At 36.6% G+C, this 19960-nt stretch overlaps 1 protein-coding gene across 2 annotated transcripts in view; it reads left to right on the top strand.

Moving 5' to 3' along the window:
- bard1 (BRCA1 associated RING domain 1) overlaps window positions 1–19960 on the top strand; it is a 35157-nt gene that overhangs the window by 9118 nt on the left and 6079 nt on the right. For both annotated transcript variants that reach the window (XM_015379966.1, XM_015379965.1), the window contains exons 6-9: window positions 1587–1759; window positions 8520–8652; window positions 8744–8876; window positions 12606–12698. In XM_015379966.1, the coding sequence (XP_015235452.1) occupies window positions 1587–1759; window positions 8520–8652; window positions 8744–8876; window positions 12606–12698 (532 nt within the window). The remainder of the gene's footprint in view (window positions 1–1586; window positions 1760–8519; window positions 8653–8743; window positions 8877–12605; window positions 12699–19960) is intronic.

The raw sequence follows: 19960 nt of genomic DNA, 5'->3' as shown, positions 1-19960 counted from the left end.
TACCAAATAACCAAAATAGTTAGTTTAAAAACAATAAATGTATATGTTGTTGTGCTCATAAAATTATTTATTCAATAATTGAGCAGAAAAAAAGGTTTTGAATTGAAAAGGGGGTTTATTTTGGACGATATATTGTTTTTTATTCAAATGCAGTTACCTACAGACCCTGTAATAAAACTTGAATGAAAATTTTAAAAAGAGCGGATCTAGTAGTATGAATACCTTTTAATTAAGAAATTTATTTTTGCAAAAATCTTAGGAAACATGGCTCAAAATGGATTCTCAACTCCAGTTATCATTAGAGAGATAACTGTAGTTGTTGCCCTTGTTTTACCTCGAAGAAGTTCTTCTTCAACTGGAGAAGTTGAAGGGTCTGTCTTCTGTTCCCTCAGTTATCATGTTTTTTTTTTTCTCTTTGAGAACAAGCATCAGTGTTTGTCTCTGACTTTATTACATCCCTTAATCTCACTGCTAGCTCAGCTCAGACGTCTTCAATTTGAGTTCTGACAGTTTGCAGCAGATTTTTTTTAAATGCTTACAATAAGCTTTGAGCTTTCAACTATCATTTGACTGCTTGTATATTTTCTGGATGTTGGTTGAGCCGAAATGCTGGAATCCTCTGGAGATCCCTGATGTGTCTTTTCCACTTCTGTAGCTTCAGCACCACTTACTAGCTGTTTTATTAGTCTTCTAAGGTAATACAAGTGCGTGCTTTTCTGTGATCGTTCAGCCTTAAGCAAACAAAATGATTCAGATATTATTGGGTACCAAACAAATCCATTTTAATTCCTGTGAGGAAAAGGAAACATTTGTCTGTTACAGATGGCCAGGGCTAAATAAATCCTAGAGATGGCTTATCTTTACATGAAACAGTTGGGTGTTGAAAAATGGAAAAGCAAGTTTCATTTTGCAGAATGAGCCATTGTAATAAAAATACATGTCTTCTCAATATTTAATCCTCTCTTTTTTATATATATTGTAATTTATTTTTTGATATACATTATTTAAATGTAAGCTTGAATGCAACATTAGGAAACAGTAAAAGCAAAATATTTTGCTACACATTGTAAATGTCATTGCAATGTTGCACTTGAATATGTGATCATTTTCAAACACAAATATTCATCATAACTTTTAATGATTTCCATTTTCTTCTATGTCCTCATCAGGTATAGATCTTCTTACCGACCTCTTAAATGTTTGTGATAATGGCTGGACGATTGTGATGTTAGAAAGAAGGACATTTCTCTCAGTCTCAATTTAAAAAAGCATCATATCACAGCATCATGGTTCTCTATAATAATGCAAAACAGTTTAATGTGATTGGATCTCATAAATGTATGTAATATAACTTTGATTAATAGTTGCAAAATGCATATTCTGCAGCTTTGTGCTGTTTTACATGCATGACAAAATAGCTTTGATGCATTTTCCCCCATTAGCAGTAAAATGAGGAATGCAAGACTGAAAAAAATAATTTCAGATTTTATGCTAATAGAGCTTTTTTAAGCAATAACAGTGATAAAAATATGAACAGAAGTTACACAGAAATACTATTGTCGCTTGTTTTTTCCCTCTTGTTTCAGCATGAGGCGTGTAATCTGGGCCACCTGGCAGCTGTGGAGGTTTTGGTCTCTAGAGGAGCCCTGTTGAACACCCCTGGCTATGAAAATGATTCTCCACTCCATGATGCTGTGAGGAACGGACATGCAGCCATTGTTAAGCTGCTGCTGCAGCTTGGTGCCTCGCAGAATGTTCTGTAAGTTGCTCCTTATGTTTGCTTGATGAAGGTTAATGTTTACACTCAGGATGGTTTAAAGTGGGATGGTTGATTTAGAGGATCTGGAGGGGTGTAAAGATAAAATCTCAATCAGTGACTTAAAAATAATATATTAGGGGATTTTATTTTAAACCAAATTGTTACCTTTATAGTGCCCAATGGTTTGTTTCTCACAGCAAGTCCATCCCTTAATGAATACTGTTGTAAATATAGGACAGTGTAAAGCGATTTATCGGTTTAGGCGTATTAGACGAAAGCAAATTACATCAAACTAAAGCAAAAGCTTCCGTTTTAAGATGATGTGTAGACAATATGAGGTCTATTATTATTAACTTGAACCAGCACAGGCTGAATACTGCTATCACATGATGCCAGTGATGCATAACCGGTCTCCAGATCTAAACCCAATAGAGACTCTTTGGAGGAAGCTCAAACTCTGTTCCTCAGCGACAGCCCAGAAACCTGACTATTGTAGAGAAAATCTGTGTAGAATAGTGGGCCAATAATCCCTCCTGCAGTGTGTACAAACCTGGTGAAAAGCTACAGGAAACGTTTGACCTTTGTAATTGCAAACCAAGTCTGCTGTACCAAATATTCACATTGATTTTCTTAGATGTGCAAATACTTAATTGCAGCTGTATCATACAAATAAATAGTAAAAAAAATAAAATAAATAAATCATACATTGTGATTTCTGGATTTTATTTTATATTTTTTAGATTATGTCTCTCCCAGTGGACATGCACCTATGATGATCATTTCAGAACACATTGTGATTTCTGGATTTTATTTTTTTTAGATTATGTCTCTCCCAGTGGACATGCACCTATGATGATCATTTCAGAACCCTCCATGATTTCTTTTTTCTTTTTTTTTTTTTTTTTTTTACAGTGTCCTGTCTGGCAATGTGGCAATCAGAATAATTGTCCTGGTGCCGAAAAGAGCCCAAAAGATTTTACTATCACAAGTGCAGCAGTATGGCAATTGCCATATTGCTCCACTTGTTTAATGCATATAAATTGCTTTATTATAATTATGCCGGGAGTTTTACAGTTTATATGGACACTGCAATGTAAATAGAGCAGAAAAACAGAAGAAGAAAAGGAAAAAAGAGAAAAAAGATGAAAGAAAGAAGAGATAGAAAGGAGACAATGACAAAACATTTTCAGTCTGCTTCATCATCTGTAACGAGATGAAAAAAGAACAGCACAACCGAAAGACATGGTACGAGACATACAATAAAGCAACATCTTGAACTATCGCTAAAGTAATATTATTAAGTCTGACATGTACTCTGTGTTACTTGAAGATATGAATGTGGGCTTCCTGTATGGAAGTGAATCTCTAAGTACTTGGAGCCAAGCACCTCCATGATTTCTAAGAGCGAGAAATTAAAATACAGAAGGCTGTTCAAATATTGAATTTCCTCACTGTATTTTCCTTGTATACAGGAGTTAGACAGCCTTTATTTAAACATTTTCATAGAAAAGTAAATAGAAAATAAAGAAATAGCCTAAATACGTTTTGGAAGCTATAGTTATTTAAGTCATAAATGAAAATAAAATTATGAAACAGAAAAAATCAGGGGCAGAAGGAAGCTAAAAGCTAATGCGACCTCATAATAACAACAATCACTCTACAAACAGGAACCTAAACACGCACCATTGTTCCCATTGTCATCCATCAACAATGGCACAGGAAGTAAAATATTTTAGCAACATATCTAAACATATCAATCCATATTTCATTATATAACCTAATATGCATTAACTGCCTTTTTGCCAGCTACTCTGTAAAGCATTCTGACCCTTTTGTGGTTCAAGTCGAGGTGTGAAGAATTGTGAGTCGGTGGACAGATGCAATGCTGATGCTTATTATCACCCTGCTGCTGCTGTGCAAACGCTCAGTTCTTACAGAAGCAGCATATATGGGCAGAACATTGCTGATAATGAGATGGGGGACATTAGGTAATCATTATGATGACTAGACTGGTTGATCGGGGTCACCCTCTTTCTTTAGTAATTACCAATTATCGTTTTCTACATCGTTTGTGTTATTGCTTTGGTGGCTCCTTAATGCATGGTCACACATTTTTCTCTTCTGTAACCTCCTTCTTGACTGCAATGGAAAAGAGCCACTGACACAGACAGCCTTCCAGGTCACTACCCAGTGAATGTAATCATCCAAACCTCTTCCTTGCCTAGCACATTCACACGAGCCAAGCAAAGACATCTGCCAGTTCAATTCCTAATGGAATGACTGGCACAAAGCTCTGGATTTGGAAGCAGTTTTATGCAGGTTCCTGTTGTTGCCTGGATGCGTGATAGGTTGAAGTATTTTTTCACTGTCTTCCATTCTACTTTCTCTTCTATTTCATTATATAGCTGTCTAATTACCTCTATGTTGCACTTGATAAGTTACATTTAAATTTATTGATGTAAATATATCTCAGGGTTATGGATGAATTCATCATTTCACATGTAATAATCTTTATCACATGTATAAAGAGGCATGGAGAATATTTTCATGCAAGATTTTAAAATATTTTTCATATATCTTATTAATAAAACAAATCTCTTGCTTGGAAATGTATGCATATTTAAGTTGAAAAGCATGTGATCAGTCTAATGAATCAAAAGTCAGGTTGACATTCAGAGCTCAACCCATAAGCCACCACATTAGGTTAATGAATTATGGATTACTTATTTCTAAATTGGTAAAAGAAGATAATTTGTGCAAGAGATAATTTAACATATCGACTGACATTTAGACAACACTTCAGGGCCATACAAACCTTAGTACTTTGAAGGCTTAGGGCACCAGCAGCATGGATCTGCTTTTCTTCCAGCTGCTTTGAAGGAAAAAAGTCAGATTTGTGGTTCTGCTTACTATATTAACCAGATTTTTTAAAATATTTATTTTCATAATGTTTGTTGTAATTATAAATCTGGATATCTTTTTTTATACAGTCGGACATCCAAAAAATAGGAAAAAGATCTGTACAGGAAACATGAATATCAACCAGTATACAACTTTAAGGACATTTAAGGAGCTGCCTGAAAATTATACGTTGCTAAATATGCAGTAAGTCATTTGCTGGCAGTGGTTATTGCTCTGCTATTGAAGTATAAAATAAATTGATGAGTGGGTGAAAAAGTCACTCTTTATGTTTGAATGGACAGCTGGCTGAGTAATCGGAAGTACATGCTGAATCCATATACCACTTTAAAGCCTTCAATCTATATTGGGCTGTTAATTAATGTCTACTCTGGGACTTATACTCGACTCGTATGCCATTTGGATATACTGCATATGAACTGGAACTGAAAAATTATTTTTTAAAAAGTACTAATCCAATAAATGAGCAATGTTAGTGACATTATAGTAGCAGGTTATTATATAATTAAAATTTTATATGTTTCATCTTTTTAGTGCTTTTGATCTTCACAACATTTAAACCATTTGAATGTGTTCAAACGTGAGTGTGTTTGAATTTTGGCCATCAATTAAATCACAGGTCAACATATCACTCTTAAAAGATAGTAAACAGTATTATTTTTATGGTGATCAAGGAACAGGATAGTTTGCATTTGACTTAAGTGATGCTCCGCTAATGTTTTTTTAGCCGAAAAATGTTATCCGAGTCCTGGTTCATTTCAGTGATTCCAGAATGTGTTTGGTGAGAAAAAGTAGTGGAAACTGAAACTTTGCTTGGAAACATCTCAGAGGCCACCTTATATGTGTGGGTCTCACAACTTTCTTTGAGTGGGTGTCATTATGTTCCCTCTTTGAAGTATACTCCATACAGTGTAGTGTCTGCTGTAGAGTTATTTTCCTTCCTGGCCAAAGTGCAGGCTGAAGATTTTTGGCCCTTTATGTGCTGAAATAAATTTGTTTTCTGTCAAAGTTTGAAATGCTCTATAAGTAAAGACATTGCAGGGAGGCTTTTGTTAATGAGGAAATGCTTTCTTGTATTTTAAGTAAATTCCAAATCAAAAGAGAATAATCTGAGTATGTATTTTTTATCCTAAAGACGTTCTCTTGTTTATTCCGTTACTCTCTTTCAATAGCTTTGTTTACATGCACGATATTTCAAGATTGGGTTGAAATGCATGCAGAATTAAAATAACAAAAAATATATATAATGGGATTGTACGATTTATAAGGACATAAGTAAACTAATCTGACTGAATATGTGTGATTTATGCTGACAGGAGGAGTTTACATGCACACTGATTTGATCATTAATCGGAATACACCAACCCTTTCAGACGGATTTCAATTTCATTTCCGATCAGAATATTCAGACATGTTTACATGACGCATATATAGTCCGATTGGCCATTTACTCCGATTACTTATGTCCATGTAAACATAGCAGTTGTTTGTACACTTCATTAAGAGGTTCTTGAAGCGCCTTAGGAATTTTCTTGAGTTGTTAGAAAGGTAAAAAAGAAGTAATAAAAAAAAAAAAAAAGAAAAAAAATTGTTTCCAGTTATTGTGGAAGTACAGACATTACAACAAAAAAATAAGGAATTTACAGATTATGTGTTAAAATGATCTTGCATCTTCTCAAAATTAATCAAGTGTTTAATTTTGATACATGTGAAAAATTAATGGCTTTTTTTATTTATTATGGCAGCTGGAAGTTAAAGCCTTTACTGTCTCTCTGGTGGTCTAGTCTGACCCGTTGGTAGATTTCATACTCTGTAGAATCACATTTTTGGTCAAGCAAAGCCCTTTAGTACTTTTTACTTTACCTACTCCATGACTTTTTTTCCCCAGAATTTTTTACATATTCTTCTTGCATGCATACACCAGTATGTGTGTGTGTGTGTGTGTGTGTGTGTGTGTGTGTGTGTGTGTGTGTGTGTGTATGAATGCATATGTTCAAGTTTCTGGGACATTCTGTTTGTTTATATTTGTGTGTGTATTCGGCTGGGAGAATGAATCCAAATGAAATATTTTATGGACCAGTGGACCTATTAATTGTCCCGCAGGTGTTATCTTTGCTGACGCCTAATCTTTCAGAGACGACCTGCTGGGCTCGGTTCTTCTGTTTGTATCCTCTCTTCCTTCCATCCTCTCCCTTCATCCCATTTTCCTTTGCACCTCTTCAAGGTGACCTTCCAGACAGCTTCTTCAAACCCACACTTTATTTCACCATCCTCTTTGTAACCAGGAGATGCTTGGATTTTTCGCATCTTTGAGTGTCTTTGCATAGCAGTGCTTTTGCTTTGATTTTTAAGCCTTCATGCACACACTATTTGAAAGGTTACTGTGTGTCAGACTTATAATATGCTTTTTTGAAATTTGAAGGCATCTTCAGATCCATTTCTCAACAAATCAAATATTTGGTAACCAAGCACAATGCCGGAGTTCCCAGAGAGAAAACGGTGCATGCATAGGTACAACATGGAAAGTCTGTAAGGATTCAAATGTAGGACTGCTTTGTTGTAAGGCAGCAATTCTAATAACTGAAACACCTTACAGGTCAAAGGTGAAATAAATGATTTAAAATGGAATAACTGGGGCAGTTTTATCACATAGCAAAGTCATACAACTGGAAAATTACTTGATGGTGCACAGTTTAAAGAGGCATTGCAGAGATTTGTAATGATACTGCCACCTGTGGCCCAACACAGAACTGCGGCTTTCTTCTGCTTGTTCTCGTAGCTCGCTATTAACTTTTTTCACCTTACCTGAAGTTCCCATTGTTGTCTGAGTTGAGCTGTATGCTGGTTGCTTCTGAGTATCCAGAATATCCATCTTGAGTGTAACGCTTTGATTGTTTGGTAGTTGGACCCATTTATAGCACAGAAATTAAATTCAGGAAAATAGGCTACAGGCTTATAGTTGCTTCCGCCCTGAACTGCTAAGAGTTTGGTCATCAAACTGTATTTTAGTTGTAAAGGTTCTTTTCTTTACAACTTTTCTTTTAAATGTTCTTTTAGATATATTTTTCAGTTAAAAACTTACATGTCTCTTAAAAAAATACAAGTGGGGTCTCCTTTTTAAGGTTGTTTTTCTTCAAGAACAAATGAATTTTACATTTCCGCTTGGTCAGAGATGACAAAATTGATCTGATTTGCAGGCACTTTGAGAACATTTTAAAATAGGTTGATTTGATGTTGAGAGAAAGCACTTTGGCCTGAAAATTATATTGTGGACTGGAACAAAAATATGAAAAAATGAATTACTTTGTTTAGCTTCCATTTCATATCCTCTAATGTTTATATATTTTCTCTGGAAGTCTAAACTGTCAGCAATGCAGAGAGCATAACTGATTCTGATAATGGTTGTATTTATTTTGTATTTATACTTTATGAATAGTCTAAAAAAAAAAACAACTAAAGATTGGTAATGTTATCGTGAAAAAAGTCATTTTGTTACTTTTTCAAAAAGTTTATGAATGTGTTTTTCAAAATGTTGAAAAAAAAAAGTTTAAAATTGAAATTCAAAATGAAAATCTGTAGGTTTCTAGTGTATCCATCATCCTATGGTTGCTTTGGAGATGGAAAACTACAGAAAGCTGCATCCTGTTGCACTAAGCCTCTCGAGTGCTGGGTGATTCTTTGCTTTGGCTGTCTTTAATTTATGTTTTAGACATTTTTATCATCCTGACCAATCCTGATCGCAAACTTGTTTTTTTACATATATAAATTAAGTATTTCAATAGATGTTTTGCCCATTTTTATTATTTTGAATTATTTTTCTTTCTTTCTTTCTTCTTTGCAGTAATCTGCATGGAAAGCGGCCTGCAGATTATGCAGTGAGCCAGGAGATGCTGCAGATTTTCCAGGAAGCTGCAGAAGAAACCCAAGATGCTAAATCACATACATCTCAAAGCCCATCAGCCACTGTCTCTGTGGTATTTCCAAATTTGGCAACCCTTAAACACTGATATTTTTTACATTAGATGCCCAGAGACTGTATAACGGTGTCCACATGTCTCCCTTTAGTCGAATGAGAGTATAAGAAGGGATCAGACCTTACTGCTATTGGCCAGCAAGTTGTCGCAACCAGAGCAACATCAGCTGGCCAGCCTGGGAGTCCTACTGGGAGGAAGGATCGCTGATACCTTCTCTAGCTCAGGTAGAGTTCCTTTGTGTAACCAACTTTTCTCTTCTCCCCACAGACTTCCAGACAAGAAATCTGTTATTCTATTAAGAAAAATATCCAAGATTTGCAGAAGTAAAGAGAAGATGGTGTAAAAGTTAGAGGTTTATCTACAGAGTTTTTGTGGCATGTTTGAAATTCCTCGCTCTAATTATTCATCCCAATAGTTTTTTTTCTTTTGGTTTTTCTGAGTTCAGATTTTTGTTTTGGAACAATCACATCAAAAGGAAACAGGTTTCAGATTATTTATTTCTTATTTTTTTCCTTCCTGCAATTAGTAGGCATAGATGATCTATATCAGCCTTAGTAGCAAAGCCATGATACTTCTATTGAAGAGAAGTCTCATTTAAACAAGCATTACTAATATTTAATATTAATGACATTTCTCTTTGGTGTCACGTATTAGCAATCACTGTAGTCTCCATGGATGTTCCGTACCCAATATAGTTCCTTGCTTTATCTTTGAGATTTGCAAAAGATCTTGAACGTCTCTAAATTCAGCATCTTTCATGCCAGTCAGAGGTTAAAAGCCCAGAAGGATTAAAGAAAACCACATATCTCCTACTGGGTCTTGCTCTGGTTGCTTGAATTAACTGCAAATATGACATGCCAAGTGGTGAAACAGTTTTTCTTTAAGTTCCTTCTTTGGTTCCTGTTTTTCCTTTGATTTCCTTTGATAAGCGTTTTCTGACACCTCAGTGATGCTGAAAATAGCTAACTTTGAGTGGTCTGCACTCTGTAAAAGTGTCACTCGCTAAGATTGTCAGCTCTGCCTTGTTACACTCGCATTTAGCGATTCATTGATTGTAAAATGAAGAGATTTTTCACCTTGAACAGCCAGGTACTGATCAAGGTGAAAGTTGGGCCATAACTAGTTTTTCAGTAAAGATCTAAAGGATAAAACTATTGTTGAAAAACACTTTTCCCTACTTGAGATTCTTGGAAGTACACACGAGTTGGTTTAGAAATTGAACTGAATCTGTTATTATGAGTGTGTCTCACTCTGTAGTTCTGTTGTTGAAATTATATCTTCAACCTTGAAGATGACTTTTTTTTTTTCTTACACAGTTTACCCCATGCACTTTACAAAGAGACATAGATCAATTTGTTCTGTAAAATCTGCGAGTCGGTACATGAGCATTATCACTCATGAAGGTTCAACAGTAGCAAACGGGTGCTTTTAGTGGTGTATACATCATTGTGATGCAGCAGCTCCTCCACTGTTGCATAGTAATGGCTGGAAGAACACCAGAGAGCAGAGGTAATTGGAAACGTTCCTCATAAAATGTTTGGAGGTGCTGTCAGAGTGATGAAAACACACTAATGAAAAGCAGAAGGGCTTCTTGTTTTCTCCCCTCTTCAGGCTGCAGGGGTGAATGTTTGTACTTTTTTACTTTCAGACATTTTATTTCATTTTTAACATTTCAGGGTGAATCCTCCAGTTTCAGTCTCAATGGAAAATGTAAGAGGGTTTTACCCTTGGGATGTAATTATGTTCGTTCTGCTCTTGTCAACCGAGCTCACTCATTGAATGAAGAGGCAATAAGCTTGGATTTAAATTTTAATTAACCTATAATTATGTGCCCCTGCCTTTCATAGCAATAGCGTCTCCATTGTCTTTTGTTTCATTGTCAAAAGCAGGTTGACTGGTTTGCAGAAGGTTTACCTGGTTGCTCTCCCAAGGTGAGGAACTTTGGCAAATTCTCATTGTAGGAAATATTCCTTATATTGTGGTTAAACCATAGAATATGAAAATTGGTGTTAGATTACTTAATTACTAAAACTAAAGATCTCTCGATGATCTTGTTGCAAAACCCTACATATATCATTTTAAAACAGACGAGGTATTAAACCATGTGCTACACTTGCAACGCTTGCTTTGAGGAAAATTGATGATAGCTAATGTTATGCTGACACAGTTTGTTTTGTATTTCTTTCCTTTGCTTTGCTAATTTTGTTATTTTTCTTTCTCTTATGAAAAAATATACTTTCTCATCAGTTGGATTACGGCTGGTTATACTCCCCGCAGCAGTGTGTTGCAGTGAGCTTGACGGAGACATTTTTAATTTATGCTCAGTTTTGAGCGTGGTCTGCGCTATACGCTGTGGGTCTAGATACGGCCGAGGCGGAGAGGAAGTGGGGGCAAGTTTGTCCGACAACGGAGGGACATGAGGGCCAAAAAGAGCGAGGATCCAGGTGGAAAAAAGGTCCCAGCGTTCTCGCGAATCTCGCTCTTCTAGCTGGTCCAACTTCACGAGCTGTTTTCCGCAATTACAGTCATAAAAACAAAACAAGCCGGCCTCCTGTCTGCGGCACTGTCTGTGCTACCGGTAACCTACAATTTGGAAGAGGTGCAGCGTAGTGTCTGCGTAGGGGGTGGGGACGTCTTTTTGTTCACTGCGACACCTACGCAGATGACCTAATTTCAAAGTATAAATCAGCCTTTACGTGGATTTAATCTGATAACATCCATTAATAATAATAATAATTGAACTTTATTGATCTCACAATGGAGAAATTTACCTCTCCATTTAACCCATCCCCTTGGGGAGCAGTGGGCTGCCATTGTGCGGCGACTGGGGAGCAGTGTGGGGTTAAGGGTCTTGCTCAGAGACCCAGAGTGGCAGTCTTGGGCTCGAACTCAGAACCTCAGGATTCCAAGCTCTATTCCCTAACCCCTAGGCTTCCACTCTATTGCCCTTCTATCAAAGAGATAAAGATCTGAACTGTTTTATATACCAATAGCTATTGAATATATTCTTTTGCGAGCTATATTTAAGATGTCCTACCTTAAAGATTTGGTTCCTAATAAAGCAAATGATGGTTAATTTAATTGGTCATTACAGTATTAAAAAACATCCAATACAATAATACTATCCTAATAGCCGTCCCAGTCCCTTCTAGCATCATAATGCTATGTTTTACTGTACGGGTGGTGTATTCAAGGAGATTTGCTAAATAAAGTTAAGTTTTGGGTTTAATCTGACCAGAGCAACATCTTCCACATGTGTTCTTTATTCCCTATGTAGCTTGTAATAGAAAGTCTTATGGCTAATTGTCAACAAACACCATTATAAACACTAGATTTGTGTTAGCTAATATTTGCACTGAACTGCAGATCTCTGCAAACCCACAGGAGACATGACTGCACCTCAATTATGGCCCCCTCCTGACTAATCTGTCAGTTTAGGTTGACAGTCATTCCATGATTGGTTTGCCGTTGTGGTTTACACTCTAATATTGCTGGATGGCTTCAATAGTGTCCAATTACATAGTCAAAGACTTAATAGTGTTTTATAACTTCAAATCTGGTATTTATGAGCATTTATACTAAGGTTAGATTAAACTTATAAGGGCTTTTGAAAGCAAATTTTAGGGTGTCACCTCAGATTTTGGAGAAGATAAATCTCTCATTTTCATACCTCTTCTGTTGCATAATAATCCCAATAAATATTTGTCTTCATACAACATAGAAATTTCCAGGGTTTTGAATCCGTCTGCCAGGTGCCATGTCTCGGTGTCTGACACAAATAATAAGCAGTTTAAATGGTGTGAATTCTTGTTTTTGCTCTTTTCTGTTAACATTGATCAAACCGTCTAAACTGTCTCGTCAACCACAGGCAGCAGTTATTTTATCTTTGTAGCACAACTCCCTCATGTGCCTCTTTTCAGTTTGGTTTTTGTGTGTTTGTTTTCTTCCCCCAGTGAGCCATGTCGTTGTGCCAGAAGGACAAATGCCCACCACCTACTCAACCCTCCTGGGTCTTCTTGCCGGCTGCTGGGTTGTCAAATACAGCTGTAAGTATGAAGTGAGCTGCTGACTGGAACAACTCTCTATGGGCACCTTTTTTTGAATTTGATGTTAAAGCTTCTGCTGGAAGCTGACTACCTTTCCACAACAGTTATGCTTAGACTGTGTCATTGCAGTTTTTTTTTAACCCCAGGGAGTAGTTACTGTGTCCTTCACACATGAACATAAAGAAATACACACATTTTCATGCGAACCAGACCATCACATTGATTTAACAGAAAGAGGAATCTCTGATCATTGTTGTTTGCAGAGTTCTGGGTTATCTATGCGCTCCTCTGATCTGTTCACTACACAATTTTTCTCTTTTATGGAGGCCTTGGGACTGGGATGACTATGGAGAGAAGATTATGTCCTTGGTGAACACATTCTGTGTCATTTTTCTTTTTGTTTATTTTCTTTTTTTAAGAACGATCTTCTTTTTTGATCAAGCGGCAACTAATGATTATTTTGCTAATTGCTTAATCTGTCACTTATTTTTCCAGTTAATTGATTGATTATGGGATACCAAAAAGTTTTTTTTACAGAGTTTAACCATGTGAAACTAAAAGCTCTGGATAGAGCATATTGATAGATGAATCAGATTTTCTTATCCTAAATGCAGAATATGAATATTCTTAAAATGTTGGTAATGTTGCTGCTTTAAGTGGGTTTCTCTGTCTGCTAAAGGCGTATTTTAAAATCTCTATACTCCATTTAACTTTTGATCGATTACTAAAGTAGTTGACGATTTTTTTTAATAGTCGATTAATCTGATAAATTGTTGAACACCTACTCATAAAAATGATAGAAAATTTAAATTGTTCTTATATAAGTATTGAAACCACTCAACATCTTTTAACATTATAGGCCTGTTCAACAGACACAATTTTCCATGAATACCTGAATAAATAGGCAACTTGGGTTAAGTGCCTTGCCAAGGGTTGCATCGACATGTCAAAACAGGGAAGAAAATCTGACCTACAACTTTTTTTTTTTGCACGCTGGCGACTTTACGTGCTGTACCACTGTAAAGGTTGAGATCATTTCCAAAAATAGTATGAGATTATATTGCAGTAAAAACAATAAGTTTTTTGCAGGGTGTTGTAGATGTTTATCAGGCGTATTGATGAAAATAGAGGCAAATAGATGTTTTCTTATTCTTAAATGATCAAATGACTTTTAAAAGTGTGCAGCACTTAGATTATGAAAGTTCAGATCACACAGCGGAGGCTATAAATTCAAAATAGACGTATATTTTTTAACAAACATTTAGAGAAAGTGCACTATATTATATTATTTCCCATGTGAATTACAGATTGTTCATTCTTCTTTGCCTTTTTTAAAAAAGTGTTTTAAATCTGTCCTAACTGTCTTTATCCATGACGTTTGAAAAAGGAGGTAGGGAAAGCAGAATAAAGCTACATGCTGCTAGCCAAGCCTTCTTGCTAAACCAGGTCCTGGAAAAGGACGTTTCTTGCACCATTTCTCGCTCTCTCTCTCCAATGCGTCTCCAACTCCTTGGACTTGTCCTGTCAATCACCTGCAAAATGTCTGCGCTGTGGTGGGAGGTGGTCAGCAAATACACTTTGCAAATGGACAAAGAGTTTGCGAACTAGGGTGAAAATACGTTATCAATCCGACGAAAAATTCAATGACGCTTTACTAGTCATTAAAGTTTAAATATGTATCTTGCACATCTAAGAAATAATAATATATTTTTTTTCTCCAGCTTTTATTGTCATTACACTGTCACAAGTACAGAGAAACGAAATTAACTCTCTGCATTTTACCCATCCCCTTGGGGAGCAGTGGGCTGCCATCGTGGGGCGCCCGGGGAGCACTGTGGGGTTAGGGTATTGCTCAGAGAGCCAGAGTGGCATTCTGTGGGAGTGGGGCACGAACTCAGAACCTCTGGATTACAAGCTCTATGCCCTAACCACTAGGCCTTATCCCCACACTGCTCCCTGGGCGCCACACAAGGGCAGATCAGTGCTCCCCAAGTGGATGGATCAAAATGCAGACAGTGAATTATTTATGGATCAGGTGGTTTAGCTCTGTCTTTAGAATTTTAAAGTATATGGGGGGGAAAATGATTTATTAGGCATTTTTACTTTGGTAGCATGACATAACCAAGAAATGACTACCCCTATGCAGTTGAATTACTGGAGTAATATACATGTTTTTTTTCTTCTTTTCTTTTTTTTTTTTTAACCTTTAATTTAAATTCCAGAAATGTTCCAGCGATAAAAATCAATAACTCTGTTCCTTTAAGAGGTTATCCTGCTGCCCTCACTTGACTTTTATCAAATATATGGATGTAAAATGCTGCAGCTAGTCTGGGATTCTTCAACAGAATGCTTTATAAACCCAGTAGATTGTGCTGCTAAACGATTTGTTCTTTGCCGTTTTAATTCCCTCGGAATCGCTTCAAACAATTTAACTGCTCACTTATTTCAAGACCATTTCAGGCAACACTGGGTTTACTTTTGTGTTTAAAAAAACCCCCAAAACAAAACAAACCAAAACATCCTATATGATAAATACCAGAAGTTAATTCTCCTCAGTGGCAAACCAATCTGGAGCAAACCATACTCTTTGCAAGCAGGTGAAATCAGACTCCTTCTGTGGAATAAGGACTTCTAAATGCAGAACACGCACGGCTCTGGGAAACATTCAAAGAAAAATGTTGCAACAGGCAATTTTCAGATCAATAGTTTGTGCCTCCTGCGGTGTGTGCACTCACCTACTTACATGTCTGACAGCCAGATGGGGTGGTGGATGACTTGAGGATAGAATCCGAGTAATGATTACCCCACAAGTCTTCCATATCACTAGCAATTAAATGATGGCCTAGTCACTTTGGCTCTTCTCCTTTTGGTAATTTGAAAACCTTTTTTGCTGTTCCCATCTAGCTCCCCTCTGCCATCCCTGAACCGAGTTAACAAGCAGAAATTCTCAGGGAGCCAGTATCCAGCAAAGAAAAAAAAAAAAAGAGACTGCCTGTCAAAGAGTTTTCTGGCACCTTGGCGTGCCCTTTGCTGCTGTATTTGTCAGTGGCATCACTTCACTGTCTGTGTGTGCGCATGTGTCTAGCACAATGCTAGGAATTGTGCTGCCTGCCAGTTTAACTCCTGATGTGTGTTTCTGTAATATTTTGTCTGTTTGGACCACATTCATCCTTTTCCTTTTGTTTTGTTTTTCCCTCCACGCCGGCCGAACACTTGACACATCTTCACTCCCTCATGACAGCCACCGTGGCATCTTCTCTGTATCTGTGTGTATGTGCGGCTTCTCACAGTCACCTGGCTTTGTGTGCTGTTGCTGTCATCTAGGCAAAGCCCTGGATTACCTCTTTTATTCGAATCATGTTTCATTGCTCTGCTTTTATTTCAGAAAAGCAGCATTTTATCATATCTAAGAAGATTTTCCTGGGCAGTCTTAAAAGTTGCCTTTTCTTATAAGTTAAAAATGTCGGCCTGTTATGCTTCAGTATGAAAAATAAAAACATAAGAGTTTATTTCCTTAATAGCTTTATGTAAGATAAATTAAGCTAACTTATTGTAGACAGCTGGTGATAGGCACTAGCAGCCCTCGCGACCCCACTTGGGATATGTGTGACAGAAAATGGGTGGAAATTATTGAAAGAAATACTGTTCATAGTATATCTACAACCAACAGAATTATTTTTATTTGGATCTTAGCATAAACATAGATTTCATATTAATAGCCATCATAGCATCCTCCTGTAAAAGAGCTCAACTACATTAGGATCAAAACATGACTTTGTGGTGAAATGAGTGATCTGCATTAAACCAAATATTTACTATGCTCCAGTTACTTTGATACACCACAAAACAATGAGTCAAATGTTTTGAGGAGGACAGACGGCTTCTACTGTTATTTTTTTCACAGCTGCACCTTTCCATGTGTTCAGCACAGCACCACAACCCAAAGATATTATGTGTCACAGGTTGCAAAAAGAGAGTTTATTCTGCAGAAGTATGAATAAACATCTATCCATTGCAGTCTCGAATTGGCAGCCATTTTGGCTTCCTTTAGGTATGCTAGTGTTTAGGCTTACATCTTGTTGTTTAGATATATCCACTTAGGGTTTAAGCATCTGATCTCTAATTAAAGAGATCTGAAGGTACACAAGTTCAAAGATTTGCTTAAATTCTGATCATTTTGTTTCAACTGATTCTACAATTGTTATTCATATTTCTCTGATAGAATAGCTTTTTATTATTTTCTCAAAAGTTATTTTAAAATCTGTATAGTATAACTGTAAAAATAAATTTCTCAAAAGCAACACAGTTAAAGGGACCTGGCAGTAGCCAGGTTGATATGTGTTGAACTGATTTAAGTTCTATGTTATCAATCTGGGATTACTGCCGTTCAGTCTGTCCATAAAAAGGAGGGACGTTTTTACAATACTTTGAGCTGATTGGGTGACATGCCAGCTAGTACCCACCTTCCATAATACGCTTTTAGCAATTCGTGGCATTGGATTGTGATGTTTCCCATCTATAAATATAAGTTATCTTTGCTTCTTTTTAAATGAGAAATTGTTTACTATTTTAGCTACAACTGATTTAAGTGCGGTATCGATAGGTGAGTCCTCCAGCATAGCCATGTTTGTAATGCCCCAGCAAGGCTCTTCTGACTGCCGCCATTCCTACATGTCCCGCCCCTAAAAAACACTGCTGGCATGTCATTGGTCCGACTCGCTGGTTGTTACGAGACGAACATATTAGCGGGAGTCTTTTAGGATGGATTTGTTGTGAGACTAAAAACTCGGATCTGTCCACAATCCAGCTTGCTGCGCAAGGTTACAGTTAAAGCAACAATTTGTAACTTTTACCCACTAGAGGCGCTAGGCCTATATCCTGTCAATTGCCTCTGAGTGCAACTGGAAACCAACAGGATAACGAACTAAACAAAAGTGTTGTTTGAGAGGAGCTCAGACTGCTGTAAAGCGGTTTTGGGTCACAGGACTTTTTCAAGTTTAAGGCAAGTTGTTGGGGAGGCAGCCTGCGTTCAGCTTTGATACACACAGTGCTATAAATTGTCTAGAAAAATTGTTTGACGTAATTCAAATTAAGCTAATACTTGGGTCAAAACTTACAGTATTTTCTTTTGAAATGCTCTTTCTGTCTGCATTAGTAAAAATAAGAGCTGCACAGGTAAGCAGGGTCTCTGTGGTGTACAAACAAAATTAGAGAGTTTAGTTTGTACATTTTCCTTTACATCTTATATCAGTCATGAGCATTATTTGCATGGTTACAGGATAAGCTGCCTTTCTGGAAGGCATTGAATATTTGGAGTTTTCTCTGACAGGATTTAAAAAACCTTGCTTACAGTGAAAAAAGCTAGCTGTATCTATTTTTACCAAACACTCCCAGGTAGGGTTGTTTGCCTGAGTTTCAGTGATTTGGATATAATATTTATATTTTTTCCATTTATGACCAACTGATCAGTATTCATTTCTTGTCAAAGCTTAAAGTTCTTTTGTTTGTCACTTGCAGGTATCTCTGCATGTCTGATAAGGATTTCTTCTTTCTTCTTTGGAGTTACCTTTAGGAAATACACGGTTTGACAGATTTTCATGTCTGAGTTAAATTGAAGGAATCAAAAGATTGATCTGTTTCTTAAAATGAAGTTACTTTTATTTGTCCATGGCCTGAATGCGTTATTGCTGTTGCTCCCATGTCACCTGGGAAAGGGCATTCCTCTGTTTATAAGATTCACCTTCCCCCCTTTTTTTGCCTGCAGTGAACAGCTGAACAAGGGTCCTGTTACTAAAACAAATGAACCTGCCAGAGGCATGACTGCCAGGAATTGAACTCTGGTCCCCTCTCTCTGGAACTGTGTTCAGAATGCAGACAAAACAAATGTTCCTTATATATGGTCCTGATTATACTCACGTTTAGGGAATAATATTGGATATGCTGCCGTGGTGGTGAACACCAGTCAAAATTGTTAATCAGATTTACTGTGTTGCACAAAGGATTACATATATTTATTATAAGAGTGAATATTCAATTCATTTTGGGCTATTATTTTTTATTTCATGGTGGTATGAATTCACAACTCTCACAAATAGTAAGTACATGTGTGCTTAGACTTATGAGTTTTCTTGAATTATAGGATTGTGATGGTATACAGGCTTAAATAAATCCATTTGTCATCATTAAAACTGAAATATCCATTAGCCTTTTGCAGAGATGGCCAAAAACAGAAGTTTTGGTTGGTAATCTGACTCCTTTTCTTGCCAGAAACTAAAAATGGCTTTGTTTCACAGACTGACTTGGATTTTAAATATAATTTACACACTTTTAATAGTTTCAGATAGTTTAATCTCCATAGTTTCTATCATAAAATGGGTTAAATTTTATATGAGTCCATTGTCATGATGAACCACTGCGTATATAGGTAACAATGTGGGAGTACTACAATGTCTAAATTAGGCCATCTACTTTGTACACCACATCTGTGGCAGTGAAACGTACCTTTATGACACTATAACCCATGTGGTTGGCAGTACAAGCTGTTAGCTTTAAAAGCCTCTGGGGTTAGAATTCACATTTTAGGTAACCAATGCTTTTGGGGCAATGACTTCTTTTTAACTCGGCATCCTCACATTACTTGATGTTTAACTTTCTTAACCTTGGAGAGTAAATCTGGTGTTCCATTATCTATCAGTTAACCATATTAAACTTTGTGGTTTCTGGATCATTATTCCATCCCTACAAGTTTCTTTCATTTCAGGATGCAATTTGCATTAAATAATTAAAAGTTGTTGTTCCATTACGGAAATTATTGAAAAGCATATCATAAGCATATCAGAATTGGTTTGGAATAGATAAAGCAGACTAACTTTAAGCTTATAAAATAGCCCTCATGTTCGTATTATTTAATTAGCATGGGGTATGTTCAAAAGCCGTGTCCCAATAATACTAATACGAGTAGCTAGTAATTATGTGAGAGATTGTTCATGGTTACAAAGCAAAGAGAAAAACATTGGTTTATATGCAACTTGTTAAGAGGCATTTATTCACATTTTGTGGGGATTAGGCATGACCTGGTAAATACACAAATATAAAAAGGCTTTGCCAAGTAAGACTTAAAAAAAAAAAACTGCCATTTTTCATTGTACTGTTCATAAGTCGTTTTTAAATGAGATGCTAGACGGTGTTGAAGTGATGTAGGGAACAACTTGTAATGCAGTGCACTATTACAGTGCAGTCAGCAAAAGAAAGAAAGAAAGAAA

Source organism: Cyprinodon variegatus, unplaced genomic scaffold (assembly GCF_000732505.1).
Source record: "Cyprinodon variegatus isolate N-32 unplaced genomic scaffold, C_variegatus-1.0 Scaffold204, whole genome shotgun sequence".
NCBI classification, from domain to species: Eukaryota; Metazoa; Chordata; class Actinopteri; order Cyprinodontiformes; family Cyprinodontidae; genus Cyprinodon; species Cyprinodon variegatus.
This window is presented reverse-complemented; position numbering and strand designations above follow the sequence as displayed.